General features: G+C 36.8%; 1 protein-coding gene across 1 annotated transcript in view; it reads left to right on the top strand.

Annotated features, from left to right (window-relative positions):
- Window positions 1-16638, top strand: part of MAPK1 (mitogen-activated protein kinase 1) — a 37567-nt gene that overhangs the window by 16336 nt on the left and 4593 nt on the right. Inside the window, exons 2-8 of the mRNA XM_074844573.1 lie at window positions 1087-1269; window positions 2931-3120; window positions 8960-9076; window positions 10840-10954; window positions 11521-11652; window positions 13783-13892; window positions 14616-14743. Of these exons, the coding sequence (XP_074700674.1) occupies window positions 1087-1269; window positions 2931-3120; window positions 8960-9076; window positions 10840-10954; window positions 11521-11652; window positions 13783-13892; window positions 14616-14732 (964 nt within the window). The 3' untranslated portion in view covers window positions 14733-14743. The remainder of the gene's footprint in view (window positions 1-1086; window positions 1270-2930; window positions 3121-8959; window positions 9077-10839; window positions 10955-11520; window positions 11653-13782; window positions 13893-14615; window positions 14744-16638) is intronic.

Genomic DNA, 16638 nt, shown 5'->3' with positions numbered 1-16638 from the left:
TTTAATTTTCAAACAATGCAGTAGTGAGCAAAAAGAAATTTGAAAGGAACAAGAATCATATATATACATTTAAATTCGAAGTAATTAAATTACCATACACTTTTAATACAAAGAGAAATTATTATAATGAGATGCTTTGTCATGCATATAAGCAAGACTATAGAAAACATCCTAAAATTTGTAAGGATTCATAACATTTTTACTAAATAATAACCTGAGTCCAAATTTTCAAAATTTATGTATGTTTTACTGAGCCTTTTTATTAGACTCAGGCTATGATGGTCTTCATAAATGCGTAGGCATTTTGAACAGAAATACTGAGACTGCTTTATTGGTATAGCTGGGAATGCTGTTCTGAGCTGAAATGACAGTGCTGTAAATGTAGCAGCCAGCGTGTGTGTGTTAGTATGGGTCCCAATCACCATATTACCTCCTTGTACAGCTGCTTGCTTTCACTTCATGTGTGTAGTTGGATACATTCTTTCTTTTCTCAAACTGTTATTGTTGGAATTGAACTTGGAAAGGTGTTTTCACAAATTCTCCATCCCTTTTGTTCTTCCATGTCTGTTCTTCTTGGAGGTGCCGACAGTGTAGCTCGATGGAAGAGTAAAGGTTGTGACAATTGGAATTACTTGCAGGAGTTAGACATAGGATGTGGAATTATGCTGCTTGAAAGATGATTTCTGAAGGCTTTTCTGCACCCCAAAGTGAATGGCTTAACTCAAGATGAACTTTTTCTCTCAAATTTCTTGATTACAGCATATAGAAAAAGACTCAAACTTGTTTGTTCTACAGGCTGATAAAGAAGATGAATACTTCTTTCTTTGTTCAGGTACCCAAGAATCAGCAGACTTTCTATCAGTTGGGAAAGCTAATGACTTGACCCAAATAGGCTGGTGATAGAACAACAGTATTTTGTCCGCTCATCAAACTAAAAGATATGTGCTGCTGTCACCTCTCTTCTTTTGATAAAAATACATGTAAAACAAATGCACCACCCCTATATTCAGTTGAATTCGCATTCTTGCTTTCTGAATTGAATGAATTTAATATTACTTATAACTAATGTTATTGATTCTCTTCTAGTTCTGCCTATGATAATGTCAACAAAGTTCGAGTTGCTATAAAGAAAATCAGTCCTTTTGAGCATCAGACGTACTGCCAGAGAACTCTGAGAGAGATTAAGATCCTACTGCGCTTCAGGCATGAGAATATTATTGGAATAAATGATATTATCAGAGCTCCAACTATTGAACAAATGAAAGATGTGTATCCTTTCAAAGTGTTGCTACTCTGCGTAGTGAGTAATGGTTGCCACCTTCTCTGTTTTGATTATTTCTTTTTCATCCTCTTACTAAATTTTAATAAAAGTTGGCTTCTGTTACTGTAAATTGAAAGGGAAGTTCGTAGTGTTTGATCAGCTTATAGATACGTAGTTAGATTTGATATTTAGGTGAACATTAGTTTTGTTTGTTCTTTTTCAGGAAAAGAAAAAAATGTTAATTTCTGTCTTCCAAGGCAAAGAACTCAACATTGTAGAGATGATTTAGTTTAGTCACTTAATCCTAAAACTGTATTTGCTCTTAATAGAGCTGTTAGAACTGATTGCTTTGAGGAGAAAATTTTCATAAAGAATAGATTGGATACATCTTGGGGGGGGGGTGGGTGGGAAATGAAAATAAGCAAAACACAACCCCCCAGATTTGCAGTGCTTCCTGTGTATGTGAGAAGTATGAAACTGCACATGGGCAGGTAAACATGCTTGATTAATATATGCAAATCTGGCCTTTTTGTTTTACTAATTGTTCTTTCATTGGAAACTTGGCTTTGTGTGGATACAACTTCCTGTGGATATCTAACTTCTCAAGTAGTCTTAGCTGGGGGACTCTACCTGAGATACAAGGCCTAGTTTAGAGTCAACCAGCTTAATTTCCCCAAGTCTGCATGCATTGGTTCTTACTGGGTTTGCAGGTCTCTGCAATGTCTGCCCAATAAAGGCATGAGTGCATGCAGGCAGAAACTGAATTGAATCTTGGTCAATGTATTATTTGAGTCTTTTACATGGAGTTCTGAGGTTGCATTTCTGTGGCCATTTTGACTAGTGTAAGTGCATGCTGCCTTTAAAAAGATGTCCTAGTTGTGTGATCCACTCTGAATACCCAGAGGAGAGGATGGGAACGCCCAACTGGAATGGTGATAGTAGTGTGTTTTAATGAAATCCTATTTCAGTGAAAAGTGATCATGGAACTACACCTCAAGGGTTTTGCAGCCAAACTGAATTAAGGGAGAAGAGAATTTTACTTAACTCATTCCTGCCAAAGCAGAAAAAAAATCCCTTTTCTTTATGTTCATTCCAATCTTAGAAAAAAAAATAAAATCATCTGACTAAAAATATTAGGATTTGATTTTGGTAAGCAAAGGACTGCTGTGTTCAATGTAGCATGATAAATATATAGTACAGGAGAACAATTGCTGAGTTTTTGAAGTGGAGAGGTGGCAGAGAAGACTGATCAGAAACGATCAGATCTTCTACCTTCATGTTTTTATGCAACTGGAAGCAAGTATCTCAGAAGCTTATTACTCATTAAACTAAAAACCAATCTTTATTTCTTGGCAAGCAGGGTAGGAATCTGATCATATTAAGATTCCAATAAAAATCAGGCTCTAATATAAACAAATAGAGGTTTATGATGATTAATTTGAGAGGACCGCATGCTGGTGCCTCTTAATTCTGTAAAGGGCTGCATCATGTAACAGGATTGATTTGATTCAAAACTTGTAAAGCAAGAAACAACTGCATCATTTCCTAATTGTCATGAAACAGACAAATAAGAGTGAAAAATTGTTATGGAAGTTTCATTGGGTACTGTATGTTGATATCTAACATGACACCAGGTCTGTTTTGCTGCCTTACATCTGATGCCTTACAGATACATTGTGCAAGATCTTATGGAGACAGATCTTTACAAGCTCTTAAAGACTCAACACCTCAGCAACGACCACATTTGTTATTTCCTTTACCAGATTCTGAGAGGGTTAAAATATATCCATTCAGCCAATGTGCTTCATCGCGACCTCAAACCTTCAAATTTGCTGCTTAACACCACTTGTGATCTCAAGGTTAGTTAAAATTTCTTACAGATTTTGCTCCCAAGGTCTTCATAAACTACCTGCTATAACCATGAATGTGGTTTTGTTACTGGGGATTAATATGATTTTTATCCTGGAAAGATTGCCAAAACATTATTGGCTTTGATAAAATAATTATTAAGATTTGAGTGACTAAGAACTCTGTTTTGCTATTTTAATGAGTGCATCACTGTTTCCATCTGGAGGCTGACTTTGAAACAGCCTCTTTGAAAGCTAGGCGAAAATACTTATCTGAAGCAAAATTGTGTTTATCTACAAAGTAAACTCAAAACTATATATTTCAAGTCCTGATTTCTTTGTTAAACTGTTGATTGTTCACTGTTGGAAAAGGACTTCATGTTAGTGGGCAACTAAAATGGCACATGAAACTCGGTGCTGATTAAGTGCACAGCAATTACTTGGAGAGAGAATGTTCCTAATTTACATTTCTAGTGATGGGCGCTGTACTAAATACTACAGAAGGATGATCGTAGAGCTGTTATGATTCTTGGAAAATGTCAGCTCAATGCTTAGTGGCATTCAGTAAAGCAAACCAGGTGTGAAGAATTAGAACAGAAATAGAGAATAAAACAGAAAACATGCCATTCCGTAACTTTCTGTTGTTCTTGAGTCTTCAGTTCTGTGTGATAATAGTTATCACACTTCTTCCTATGATATTCTTTTAAAATGAGGAGACCTGGACTTCAAGGTACTTCTCTCCATATCAGGAAGAACTATTTAGCCTAAATCTCCTCTGCTGGTAGATACTGCTTGAGGAAAAGAAAGAGTACAATAGAATTTGATAAAATTGTTAGTGGCGTAGGGAGGGTGAATGGAGAACAGTTGTTCACTGTCTTTTACCTATTAAAAAGGCTGGGGAGGGAATGAAAGGAGCAGGTGGCATGCTCAGAGTGAAAGGACATAGCAGTTAACTTGCAGCATTGTTAAGCTGTGGAATTTGGTACCGCAGAGCACTGTAGATATTGCAGATAACATGACTTAGAAAAACACCAAGCAAGTTAATAGAAGAAAAAGCTATTGAATGCTACCTCAGCTTTAGGGTCCCATGGTGGCAAATCCATAGAGGATGAGACAGACTAGTGGAGAAGCATCAGAGTATGTTCCCTTTATGTATTTGCTGTCGGCCATTGATGGAGTGAGATTGCAGAGCTTACGTTACTTTGATCTGATGTGGTACAACTGTGTTTGTCGCATACTGTGTTGCACCTAATTACACTTTGTTTTTTATAGTAGCTCTAGCTTTCTCATTTAAAAAAAAAACCCAAGCAAACCAAAAATACCCTCTTCAAAATGTAAACCAGTTGCTGGCCATACAAGTTTGTCACAATTCCAAGAAAAGTCCTTGCTGTTCATATGCTGGTCCATTCTAAATACTGGCTATGTGATCAGTTTGCTTTACATTCCCACTGCTACTTGTCAGCTTTTCCTAATGCACAGTATTGCTGGACTGGTCACCTCTGACTCTTGCTGTGGGATTTCAGCAGCTGTTATTACATCAGATCCCTTCGAGGCATTAACCCCTTCATAAAAGAAATGGAGTAAAGTCCACGACAACTGTGCGATAGAAGCAGGAAAGAACATGTTTGAGTGTAGCTCTGTGTTATGTGCAATTTAAAGCAATAAAAGACAATGTTTTAACACAAGATGGTCATGAAAAAGAAGGTAGCTCATTGTATGGCAAAATAATACAATATGGCCTTGGTGAGTACTCTTATAATTTCTTTAAGATTTTAAAACCAGCATACCACTGCAATGTTTCCTAGTGCAGAATATGGTAGTCTGTATGACAGAGCATATGCTTTTTCATAACCTAAAGGGAACTCTGGTGGTGTATTAATACCACATCTAAAGTTTAAACAACAGATCTGGAGAGAGAACTAGTACATGTTAGGCCTTGTCTGATGAATGCTGAACTTGTACTAACTTGTTTCTTTTAGGGCTGTTCTGCAAGTCTGTGTGTCAGCTATGTACATGTGCGTGCTTACAGAGTTGATTATTGCACATAAACTCACAACACAGCATACTGTGAAAATGAACAACTTAAAATCACACTTTTGGAAGAAAGAAAATAGAAAGTTTGTTCATCTTCAGTGGTAATGCTGTTGGCTTCTTTCTTTAATGGTGTTATAACAGTGAGCTGTTGATCTCTAGAGCTCAGAGTCCTACAGGTTGTAACAAGAGCTTCTCTTTTTTATCCCTTAAACATGATCTTGACCTCTGGATCATAGATTCCATCTCCAGGAAATAAATGTATGAGTCTCTGTTACACAATTTGTCTGTGAACCCTATAGCTTGTCCTAAGCAGCTGAAAGGCTCAGGGCAGAAGTGCAGAACCTAAAGCTGTTTCTATTTCCTTAGGCTATGCTACAGACTTAAATGAGACCTTAAGTATGACTTATCACAGTGAATGAAAGCTTGTGAAAGTACATCATTTGACTTAACTACTGTCTCTTGTTACATATTTTCAGCGAAAGATTAGATTTGAGAGTCTGTGAAAACTACTACCTTGGAATCTCTCTCCAGTGAGAGTTCTGGGTAATAAAGATACTGGCCTTCTCTTTTGCAGCCTGGCATCTTTCCCATGAATGAGACTAATGTATACTGACATGCTACAGGCTGGAATATACTCTAAAATAGTATCTGACATTTTTAGAAAGATTTTCACATGCTTTCATGATTATCTGCATCCAACAATTTGACCTGTTTTGCAGTTCTGTAAATGAAATAAGTTTCATAAAAGCTCTCATGACTATATATTTTTCCTAGGCCAGAAAATGAGGTCAAAGTTATTTTAAACAGATTCTCAACTAGTATATTGCACCTTCAGTGTACTAGTTTAGCTGAGAATCTACTCCTTTGACTTGGTTAAAACATTAACACACTACAGCAATATTATTTATAAGTTGTGCTTTTCTGTCTACATAGTGAATACTTCCAAGTATTAAACATCCAAGAATTGTTAGATACTTCGATAGCCTTGAAAGGAAGATGGTGAGAGAGGGTTTTTTTGAGGAAAACTGCATGTTGTTGTTTGTTTCAGGATTTTACCAGTTACTCTAGACATGCAACTGTTTCAACTACCATCTTATCATTAGCAACTAAACTTAATGGAAGCCTCTCCTTTTCCTTTTATACAAATAGCTACATACACACACACAGACTCTTCCATGACACAGCTTCAGATATTTCACTATATTAGTAGTACTGTTGGGTGTCATTTCATTTGCTTAGTAAATGGTCATATGTACATGATCCTCACAGATCTTCCCAGCTGCTTGATAGTTTCATCCAATTCTAAGCCATCTCTGTTTAAAAAAAAGAAAAGCATACCTGGTACGGATTGCAAGAACATTGTTTTCAAGAACTTGAAGCTAAATATATACATAGGATGCTAGCATTCTGTTTATTTATTTATTTAGTGGGGAGGTTATTCCTTCTCTCTTAGTAGCATCTGTTCTGTCTCTCCAAGGCATGAAGCACTGACTGACATACCTGGGTCTTTGTTATGCAGGTTTTTTATTCTCTGCTTAGTCAAAATGCCAAGAAAATTTTTCCTGTCATTATGTTGCTCTCACGGATTCTTTCTTCTTTTGTTTTAGTTCTGGCTGAGAAGCCTACCTTCTTCTAGTGCTTTGACTTCTACCGATTATTATTTGAACAGGCATAGTGGACTCGCAGTTCTTCCCCCGCCCCCCCCAGTAGGATAGCTGCTTTGTTAAATGTGTTCTGTTGCCACAGGGCAAGAACCGTCTGCCCTCACCAGAGTACAGTCAGTCTCTGTGCTTTGTCCCTTGCACCGGGGACTTGAGGCAGAATGCTGGCCTCTCCGCTGTCTCTTTTATTCTGCCCTGCTAATGCTCCTGGTCAGCTCTGCAGCTGGTGAAAACACTGCTAACAGCCAAAAACCTCTTTCTTGCAGCTTCAACCTTGATGCCTTTCTCACTAATGATGTTTCTTCTTTCTGCTTAACCTGTTTCTGCTCTAGTCAGCAGGGGCTTTTTGTCATTTTAATGAGCTCTCTTTGTCATTAATCTTCCCTTCCATCCCATGTGCATTTTTCTACTTGAGTTGAGAGATTCACAGACACCTTCTGTAATTCAGTTCTTTCTCTGCTCTGTGGACCGGAGAGTCTTTCTTCTTTTGTCTTAATAATAACAAATTGTAGCACTTTGCTTATGTGTAATACTATAATTCTGGACAAGTCTCCTTGCCTATAGTCTTATCTAGTTTTTTCCTGAGGTTAGGAGGAAGAGATTACAACAGTTTTCTTTGCCTGCATGATTATTTTCTGAAGTCCATAAAGCCGTCCTCTACAGTTTCTTTGCTTCTGTCTTTCCAGGAGACTCTTCTGGTTTATTTGTAGTGATTCTCTTTATCTAAGCTGCTAATTGCACACAAGGCAGCTGTTCTGTTTCCGTAGCCTGGGAAAACCTTGACATGCTTAAAAGGGTTCCTTTTGGTTTTGTTTTCTAAGGATTCAGGGTTCTGGGGTTTTTTAATATGTAGCTAAAGTAAGAGGAGTCATCCTATGCTGCCTGGCTTATGAATTTCATCACTGCCTTTTCTTCAGTCCCTCTGTTTAACAGTCAGCTGCTGAATCTTGTCTTTCAGATGTAGCTTTTAGTCAGCTGAATCGCTTCTTCCTTAACTGATCTATCAGTTGTTTCACAGGCTGTCCTTCCAGGAAAATAAAGGGGTAGGTTGACAGGGTACAATGAGATTTCTGCGGTTTTGGTAGGATTATCCATTACAGTCTTTATTTACTACAACATATTATTACTTCACATTTTTAATATAATCAGTGTACAGAACTATCAAAGAGTAAACTATTATAAAACGCATGCATCAGAGAAACTCCCTAACTGTTTGCCACTCCTATATTTGATGCCTTGTTTTTCTGAGAGTACATATTCTTTCATGCAAATACACTTCATGTGGAAATCGATCATTATCATAAACTGGAATTTGTTTGGTGGTAGCAAAAGCATATGAATGTCACTCAACAAGCCTGCCATTTACCTTTTGGAAGGTAAGAAAGGAACAGCTGCTGTACTCTAGAACATTGTCTTTACACTTTCAATTTTCTTAATTTCTCTCTGGAGAGAGGACACTAAGTAGTTCTGAAAGCCATGGAGCCACCTTACTAGAGTACAGATAAAAACACTTTTTCCTCTTTCCTGAACTGACTAGTCTACATCAAAGTTTATTTTTCTTTTCATGGTTAGATAAAACTATTTTCCTGATACAGGGTTAAGAAATATTTTCTTATGCCTTTTTTTTAAGCTCATGCTTCCTTCAGCAACCTGTAATCTCTCCAGTCTACCATTATCTCATGATTGGATAGGACGTTTCTTGTGCAAAGATGCAGTTATGATGGTAGCTTTTGTAAAAAGGGGTATTGAACTTGGCTACAAATGTGTTGGTAATTATGTTTTCTGGAAATCTTAATCTCTTTTCTTTTTCTGGTAAATTTCTAATAACAGGTTGGAGCAGTATATCCTGCCACCTATCTGGCTGGGAAGGTGTTAAGTAAGCCCATAGTGGAACAGAAATTTTGCACCAGGAACATCTTTTTTTCCCAAACTGTTTATTTTTCCTGGCCCCTGCATGGCCTAATCGGATACTCCTTGTACTTAATCCAAACCATTTTTCTTAACCTTTGTGCAATAATTTGTTTCTAAAAATATAGTTTACCATCACCATATTTGTAGGTGTTACATCATGGGTTGGGGAAAGCTGAATTAGTAATGTTGTAGTATTGGCAACTGTATGTTTAATATGCTTTTTTTTTTTATTTCTTTAAAACCAGATTTGTGACTTTGGACTGGCTCGTGTTGCAGATCCAGATCATGATCACACAGGATTCTTGACAGAATACGTGGCCACACGTTGGTACAGGGCTCCTGAAATCATGCTGAATTCTAAGGTGAGAACTGTAGTGCATTGCTATGGTGCTTCTGTTGCTGGTTATTCACTTGTGAGTATCGATTTTGCTTCCCCCCCTCTGTTTTTAGGATCAGAACACATGCACAGTCTTGAGGAAATGTGGTAATGGATTTGCAGTACAGCTACTGGCTTGCAATAAATTTGTGATTCCGGATACAATCACTGGATACTACAACTGAGTAATCACATGTATGAGTTCCCATGTGTCCAGTTCCTTGCCAGTCATGAGACTTGTTTCCATCAAACGCTCTTCCACAGAGCAGGACAGACAGTAATGGGAGCGCTTTACTGCTGCCTTCATCCAGGCTTGCGAATGTTGCCTTAATGTTATCTTGACATCTTAATCTAGGTTTAGAATGTATAATGAGGGTGAATCTGATTCTGAAGGCATGTGATCTTCGTTGTGTGTCAATCTTAATTGCATTCCCGTAGTCTTAATGAAATCATCCCTTTGGGTTTTTTTTATACTTGGAATTATTCTTATGTTCTTCTGTGGCTGTTTTAAGGTGTATCCAGTCCCTGTGTGGTGTGAGTAATGGTATCCTTCATAACCTTTGCTTTAGTTTCTACAGCCATACACTTGTTAGCAAAATACCTGTGTGACAGCCGTATCTGTATTTTATATTCCTTGAAGCCTTTGTTGTTTCTGTAGGATTACTACTGGTGGTTGGGTTTGATTTGTTGTGGCAATATGTGTCTAATGCACTTTTAGAAAGTAGTCATCTGACCAGTCGAGGGGGTTTTTCCCCAGCTTCTTGTATTTATACTCACTTTGAGGCCATAAACATAGGGCAACTTAACCTTATTTCTGGATATCCACATAGATTTATCAATTGCTTTTACAAAAAAGTATTTTGTGTTTCTTAAGAGGTGGTCAACTCAAAATTTTCCTGCCCATAGACTGATTCCTTTTAGAATTGCAGGGCCTCGAAAACAAATGGTCAGGTGATCATGCCCTGAGAAGCTGGTGCAGAGGTGCCTTTCACTGGCTTTTGTTGGAAGCTCCCTGCTAATGGGAGGGGGAGTAGTGGGCAGCAGGCTGGGGGACAGTAAGGCAAAGGAGCTTATGGGGCCAGGGGTTCTTGAGGTAAACTTGCAGTGTTACCCAGGCACTAGTGTAACCAGCTGCTTCTGAATAAACGCCTTTTCTTATGGATGACATGGTTATGGCCATTTGTTCCATTCTTCTTGTATCCCATTTACTGTTGTTGGCCTTCTCACATCATCTTTACTACTAACATACCTGTTGTGTTTCACAAATCAGCTAACCAACAATCTATTTTGCCCTTTTGCCCCTTTGCTGAAGGCTTCTTACTTGTGTGGTGTTCAGATCCTATTAGGAAGAAGGATGGCCTTTTTTCACACACATTTAGTATACTGTTAGGAGCTATGGAGTTAAGAATAGCTTGTTTCCAAAATTTGTTAGTTTAAATTTGCTATAAAATTAGGGAGTCTCAAAAATTTGCTGTTGGTAATGTGTTTAGCTAAACTTAGAGAATCCTTTTGGAAAAGCATACCTCGCATACTGCAGTTCTTGCTACCCCTTCAAAGTAGTGTTTTCGATATACAATTCTTAATTATTTCATTCTGTACAGAAAAACCAAACAGCATGAACAAGCATGACTCATCTAAAAAAACCCCAAAGATTTATTTGTGTGCACTTTGACAATTTACTAAAGTAACATGTTGCTGCAATTATGCAAAAATTTCTTTGACAGAAATGTGTTTTCGCTTTACTTGCAGGGTTACACCAAGTCTATTGACATCTGGTCAGTAGGCTGTATTCTGGCAGAGATGCTCTCCAACAGACCTATCTTTCCAGGAAAACACTACCTTGACCAACTTAACCATATCCTTGGTAAGTTTTATGTGAAAGTAGAATTTCTGCATCTGTCTTTCTCCATCTTTTCTACCAGCTAGTCTGGTCTTTGGTTGCTCATTTCTCTCTCTTGTTGGTCAGTGTATAACATATGGATCTGTAGGTGTATCATCTGTTCCCTGTAGTCATTTCTGTAGTGATTTCTACAACAAATCATTGATTTGGGGGGCAACTAGAGGATACTTACCAATTTATTTACTACATCAGCAGAGATGTTTTTAAAATTTAAAAAAAAAAGGCTCAGATGTACTATTAGGTCCAGGTAAATTTTTTAAAAAAAATTTCTCTAGATACACCACTTAGTAATCTGCTTAAAAGATCCAATTAATCATTAGAAAACTCAAATGTATTTGTTTATTTACAGAAAAAAATAAACCTTTTTAATAAAGGTTTCTAAAAAAATTCTAAGGTATTCTATACTCTTAAAACATTTAGTCTGAAATCTTCTTCCCAGCAGTTTTAATACTGAGTTTTAGCGAATGTGATATAACCTTTTTAATGTGCTTTTCATAGAATGCACTATTCTTTGTATTTAATTTTTTTAGGTATACTTGGATCCCCTTCCCAAGAAGATTTGAATTGTATAATAAATTTAAAGGCCAGAAACTACTTGCTTTCCCTACCACACAAAAATAAGGTACCATGGAACAGGCTGTTTCCAAATGCTGACCCCAAAGGTATTTTATGCTCTATTACATTGTATCAGAAAGTAGTGGCAGGATGGGATTTTTAAAACCACCCTAAGAATTTATCTTTATCTGTAGCGGAAATAGAACGTGCAAGTCCCTTAAAATGGTAGTCTAAATCTAATGTAAAATCATAAACCAGCATGACACCCTCACACTAGCTTACTTTTTTAAAGCAATTTTTAGTAACTCTGAGATTATGTGGGGTTTGATCTTTAACTTACATGTGAAACATAAATCCTAACTCTTGTTACTGTCTTTGAAAGCATGATACATTACTCAAGTACTGAACATAGGCATTGGATTTTGACAGGCATCAAACAAATCTTGAACTTTGTTTCTAAAATCAGATATGAGATAGTTGCTTATTGCTGAACTCGGTATAGTTTGTGCAGACTGCATGTCAGTTCTAGATCAAACAGGATAATAGCGAAGTGTGGATCCTCAGGCAGTATGAAAGGTTCAAATTTAGTGGGTTAAAAAATTCAGTTATGATAAGTGGAGCAAAAGTTATAAAAGCAAGGAATGTAATAATTGTTGCCTTTCTTAACAAGGCTTTAGTAAAGGGTAAATATGATTTTGTTTTGCTAGATAGCTATTAACTTGCCTTTTAAATTCTCTCTCATACAGTTTAAGGGTGATTGTATTCTCAGTACAATGCTCTCTTACCTGCTCAGACACAATTCATAATTTACTTAATTTTTTAACAGATATGATAATTTACTCTTAGTGAATGTGATCAGGTACTGAACAGCCATGTAAAAGCTGATTTCTGCAGATGGAGCTGTGTAGAACTGGTTATCCTTATCATTGAGAGAAACAGCAGTGATTTATTCTGCTTTTATAATAGTGCTCACCAATGTGAGAATTTTTACTGTAGGCTTCTGACAGCTCAAATTGTAGCAATGCTGATATGCTTAGCTGCTAAGGGAACATGCCTTCTGCAACACTTTTTCAGCTTGATTTTCAGAGTAGCTTTGACAGAGCATTTTTCAAAAAGCTGTCAATCATTTCAGTAAAAAAGCATTGTGCACAACATGCTTTAGCATGGAGTGAGCATGTGAGCTTCCAGTGTTGAGAAAACCACATCAAACTAGTTAATGTTAATTGCTGTCTAAGTTTGCAGCTTTTTCAATGCTTTTTCAAGCGTTCAAGCTGCCAGTGAATGCAAGGTCTGCCTCTTCTGCAATGCTTGGTATGCATCTTATCCTGATGCAAAGCTACAACTCCTTTGCTGCATTAAGAAGCCTCTGTTTAAGTTCTGTGTCATAAATGATGTGGTCAGGAGAAGAAATGGAATGGATTTAGGATACTGCAGATATCTTTGGGCTTCTTGCTACAATAATCGTTCTGTTTCCTTTTCTTGGAAAAGGAAAATGTGTTACAATCAAAGTAGCTGAACAATTCCAGTAGCTCTGACTTGTAACATTTGTCCAGAATTTCATCAGACCTCACTATCTGTCTTACTGGATCTTCAAGTTCTCTATGGATTCTTTACAAGCTGTATTCAACAGATTTTGCCTGAATCTCATGCATATGAATGTATTTGCATCTTAGCTGGAGAGTACCTTCTGGGCTGCTAGTTATGCTAGAATAGTTCACTGTGATGATCTAGAACTCCTAATGACTTTTGGATTGTTTTCGTTATTAAACAGCCAGGTTTTCTTTCCAGAATAAGAACATATTCTTGGTTACTTACTCATTTCAGAAAAGCTCTATTTTGGCACAAAAATCCAAAGCATTTATTTAAGTGAAGAAAAAGCCTGATCTATTCAATTTCTGCTGTAGTTAAAACCAGATTGTACCATAGGGTTCTTCCCTCGACACTCAGTCTGACGCTAAGAGCCTCTGAAAGGGTATTACCTCCATTAGACCAGATCCTACCAAAGGAAACTGTAACCACGGAATGCCAGTGACACAGGCAGGCACAAATACTCGGCCCAAGTTACGGGAAGCAATCTGCTGCTGCTGTTACTGCTACTGCAGCTGGGGAATTCCAGATGTAAATTGAAATTACTGCAAAATTGAGGGTAGCATGTGTTTTCTGTGTAATATCGGTGTTTATAACACTTGTACTTTGGAGTGCATATTAAACTCTTGCTCACTTTTTTCCCCTCTTAGCACTTGATTTGTTGGATAAAATGTTGACCTTTAATCCTCATAAGCGGATTGAAGTGGAGCAAGCTTTAGCCCATCCATATCTGGAGCAGTATTATGATCCAAGTGATGAGGTAAAGACATTGTTAAAATGTAAATGTTGATTAAATGATGCAACAGGTTATTTTCTTCATTAGTTTAAGGACAGTGTTTCTACTGCTCTCACGGAGTTGAAGAATGAATTGCATCAATTTACAAAAAATTTCTAGTTCGAGTACAATGTTTTGGAGGCACAACACAATAAATAGATGCTAAGGGGTACTCTTCAGAAAATGGAACTTCTCAGCTCGGTATGGTCTTGTCTCATAATGTCCGAGATAAAGGAGTAGAATAACTGAGTTTGCCATCAGATTATGCATTTAGAACCCCCCAGTCTGCACTTGCTGTGGTTTAGTAACAATTCTGATGAGATTTCAGGTTACTTGTGGTGAAGAAGTAGGGGAGGAGGAAATAAGCTAGTTTTTTCTTACAGGACAGATGTTTATTTTGAGAAATACAAATGTATTAGATATCTACCTGAAGAAAAGTTATTAAGTTATGAGCCTTTAACAAATATTTTAACTTGTGGTTTAGATTTGAGTAGCTACTTACCATGATTTGATTTAAAATTTGGTAAACTGATACATAAAGCACACAGAGGACTAACAGAACGAGTTTTTCCTTGAAGACTGTACAGTATTAGATATTTTCATGAAGCACATCTTCAGATTTTTTTTTTTTGCCTCTACAGGGACTACATGAAATTCAACAGAACAGTAATATTAAAAAAAGTAATAATGTTTCTTTATGTTATTAAGCCTGTAGCTGAAGCACCCTTCAAGTTTGATATGGAGTTGGATGACTTGCCGAAGGAAAAGCTGAAAGAACTGATTTTTGAGGAAACTGCTAGATTCCAGCCAGGATACCGATCTTAAATTGTGCATAGGTAAAGTCACAGCAATATGAAACAACTTGGGCAGGGGGAAGAATTTTGGAACTTTGTTACCACTAATGAAATGTAGAACTTCCCTTTTCTATTGACAGGGTAACTAGCTGCTAAAAGATAGCTTTATGCTTATTCATTTGACCTCAGTCCTGTTCTGTTGTTGAAGAAAAGGTTTAGTTTTGCTTACAACATTGAAGTGTCTACAGGGAATCCACACAATTGCCTGAGATGTTTGCCTAGTTTTTAGGTTACATTTAAGGAATAAGAATTACATTTAAATAGTGCTTCTCAGAATAAAAACTATGGTAACACTTTGAAATGCAAATTTTATTCAAAAATATTTTAAGGGGGCAGTGTTCTTCATATATTTACAGACTATTCTGTCATATGGCTTCAAATGCTTTTTTAAAAAAATTCTTCCTTAAATGTAATATACAGAGGAAAAATCTCGTAAATTATTTTAAAGGGAAAAAAAAACCCATGAAGCTTCAGTATGATTTAACTTCAGTTTTAAGTACCTCTGAAATAGTATGAGTAAATAAGAATAGGTATCTAAATATTAATAAATTAGTTATGATTAATCTTCCTAATCTTTTGAAGATTTTAAATTTTAATTTAAAATGTAACATACTGATATCTACTGTCTCTTGACTTTTTTTTTTTTTAAAAAAATCCATGAACTTTAACTGATCTTCATATACCACAAGGCTTACAAGTCTCAGTAGTTTCAAACAAAATTGGTCAAATACTGACCTGAATAATTTTTGTAATACTTGTGAAACTTCTGTGATACTAATAGTTTAAAGTATCAAAGTTTCGTGACTGGAAAAGAAAAACAAGCCAAAGACGACAGCCTAAGCTAGAGTGCCTATTCTATGGTCTTTAAGGTAGTTTCTGTTCTGTTCTTCAACAGCAGTGTTCTACAATCACCATTTTCTGTTGGCAGTTCCAGCAGAAAGGTTAGGTTTTGAACCAGTGAACTTCCCCACTGCAAGAAATCCATGGCTCTGATAGCAGTGTGTGGAAGCTTTGTTGCTTTGCTAAAAGCAAAAATTCTTCTGCACTAAAAATGGGATTTCAGTTTCTGCATTGCATATACCTCCAGTTTTTTATTTAACGATGAATTCATGGGAAAGAAAGAAAAAAAGCAGAGGAAACTTATAAAAATACAGTTTTTACTTAAATGGGATGACTTCTGTTGCCAGTGGCTTGAATATTCAAATGTATAGAAGCTCACCGATGAAGTAATCTTCATCTTTAGAAATACTGTATTTTGTTTATTTAAGCTTACTAGCTAACATTTGAAACTATTTTAATAATTACAAGTTAGGTAAATCTGAGGTTCACACGTCTGACTCTTCTTAGCTGGGCATTGCCAGTAGAATTAGACCTGGGACACAACAGCACGCGTGGTGCTTATTTCCCACCTGTGTTTTTTAAAGCTAATTCTGTACAAGAGGCACTAGCAGTACATGTACACTTTCTGGAAGAAAATGACATAAATTTTTAGGATTAAGATGAAACCTGTTACTAGTAGGCTGTAGTATCAAGGAAGGGAGAGCAAGTAGTTAGCATTGTGGTAAATTGTGGTTTATGATCTCTCCTGCTTGCCTCTTTGCCCAGACCACGCTTACCTAGGTTGTATTGGAGATTAAGGGATAAAGGGATTAGGGATAACGATATCAGTGATCCAGTGCTATCGGACATCTCTGGTTTGCTAAAAATGTTACCTTTAAATGCTACTATGAAGAGTTGATTTGGCCAACATGATACTGAAATTTAAATATGGTACTTTGCTTGATAATGATATGCTGGTAACTTGTCCTAGTCATTTGTGGTTAGAATTATTAGCTATTCCTCATCACAACCGTGCAAACATAAGTAGTTGACATCCT

Source organism: Strix aluco, chromosome 18, assembly GCF_031877795.1.
Source record: "Strix aluco isolate bStrAlu1 chromosome 18, bStrAlu1.hap1, whole genome shotgun sequence".
Classification (NCBI taxonomy): Eukaryota; Metazoa; Chordata; class Aves; order Strigiformes; family Strigidae; genus Strix; species Strix aluco.
The sequence above is the reverse complement of the archived record's forward strand: the minus strand, read 5'-3'. Positions and strand labels throughout refer to the sequence as shown.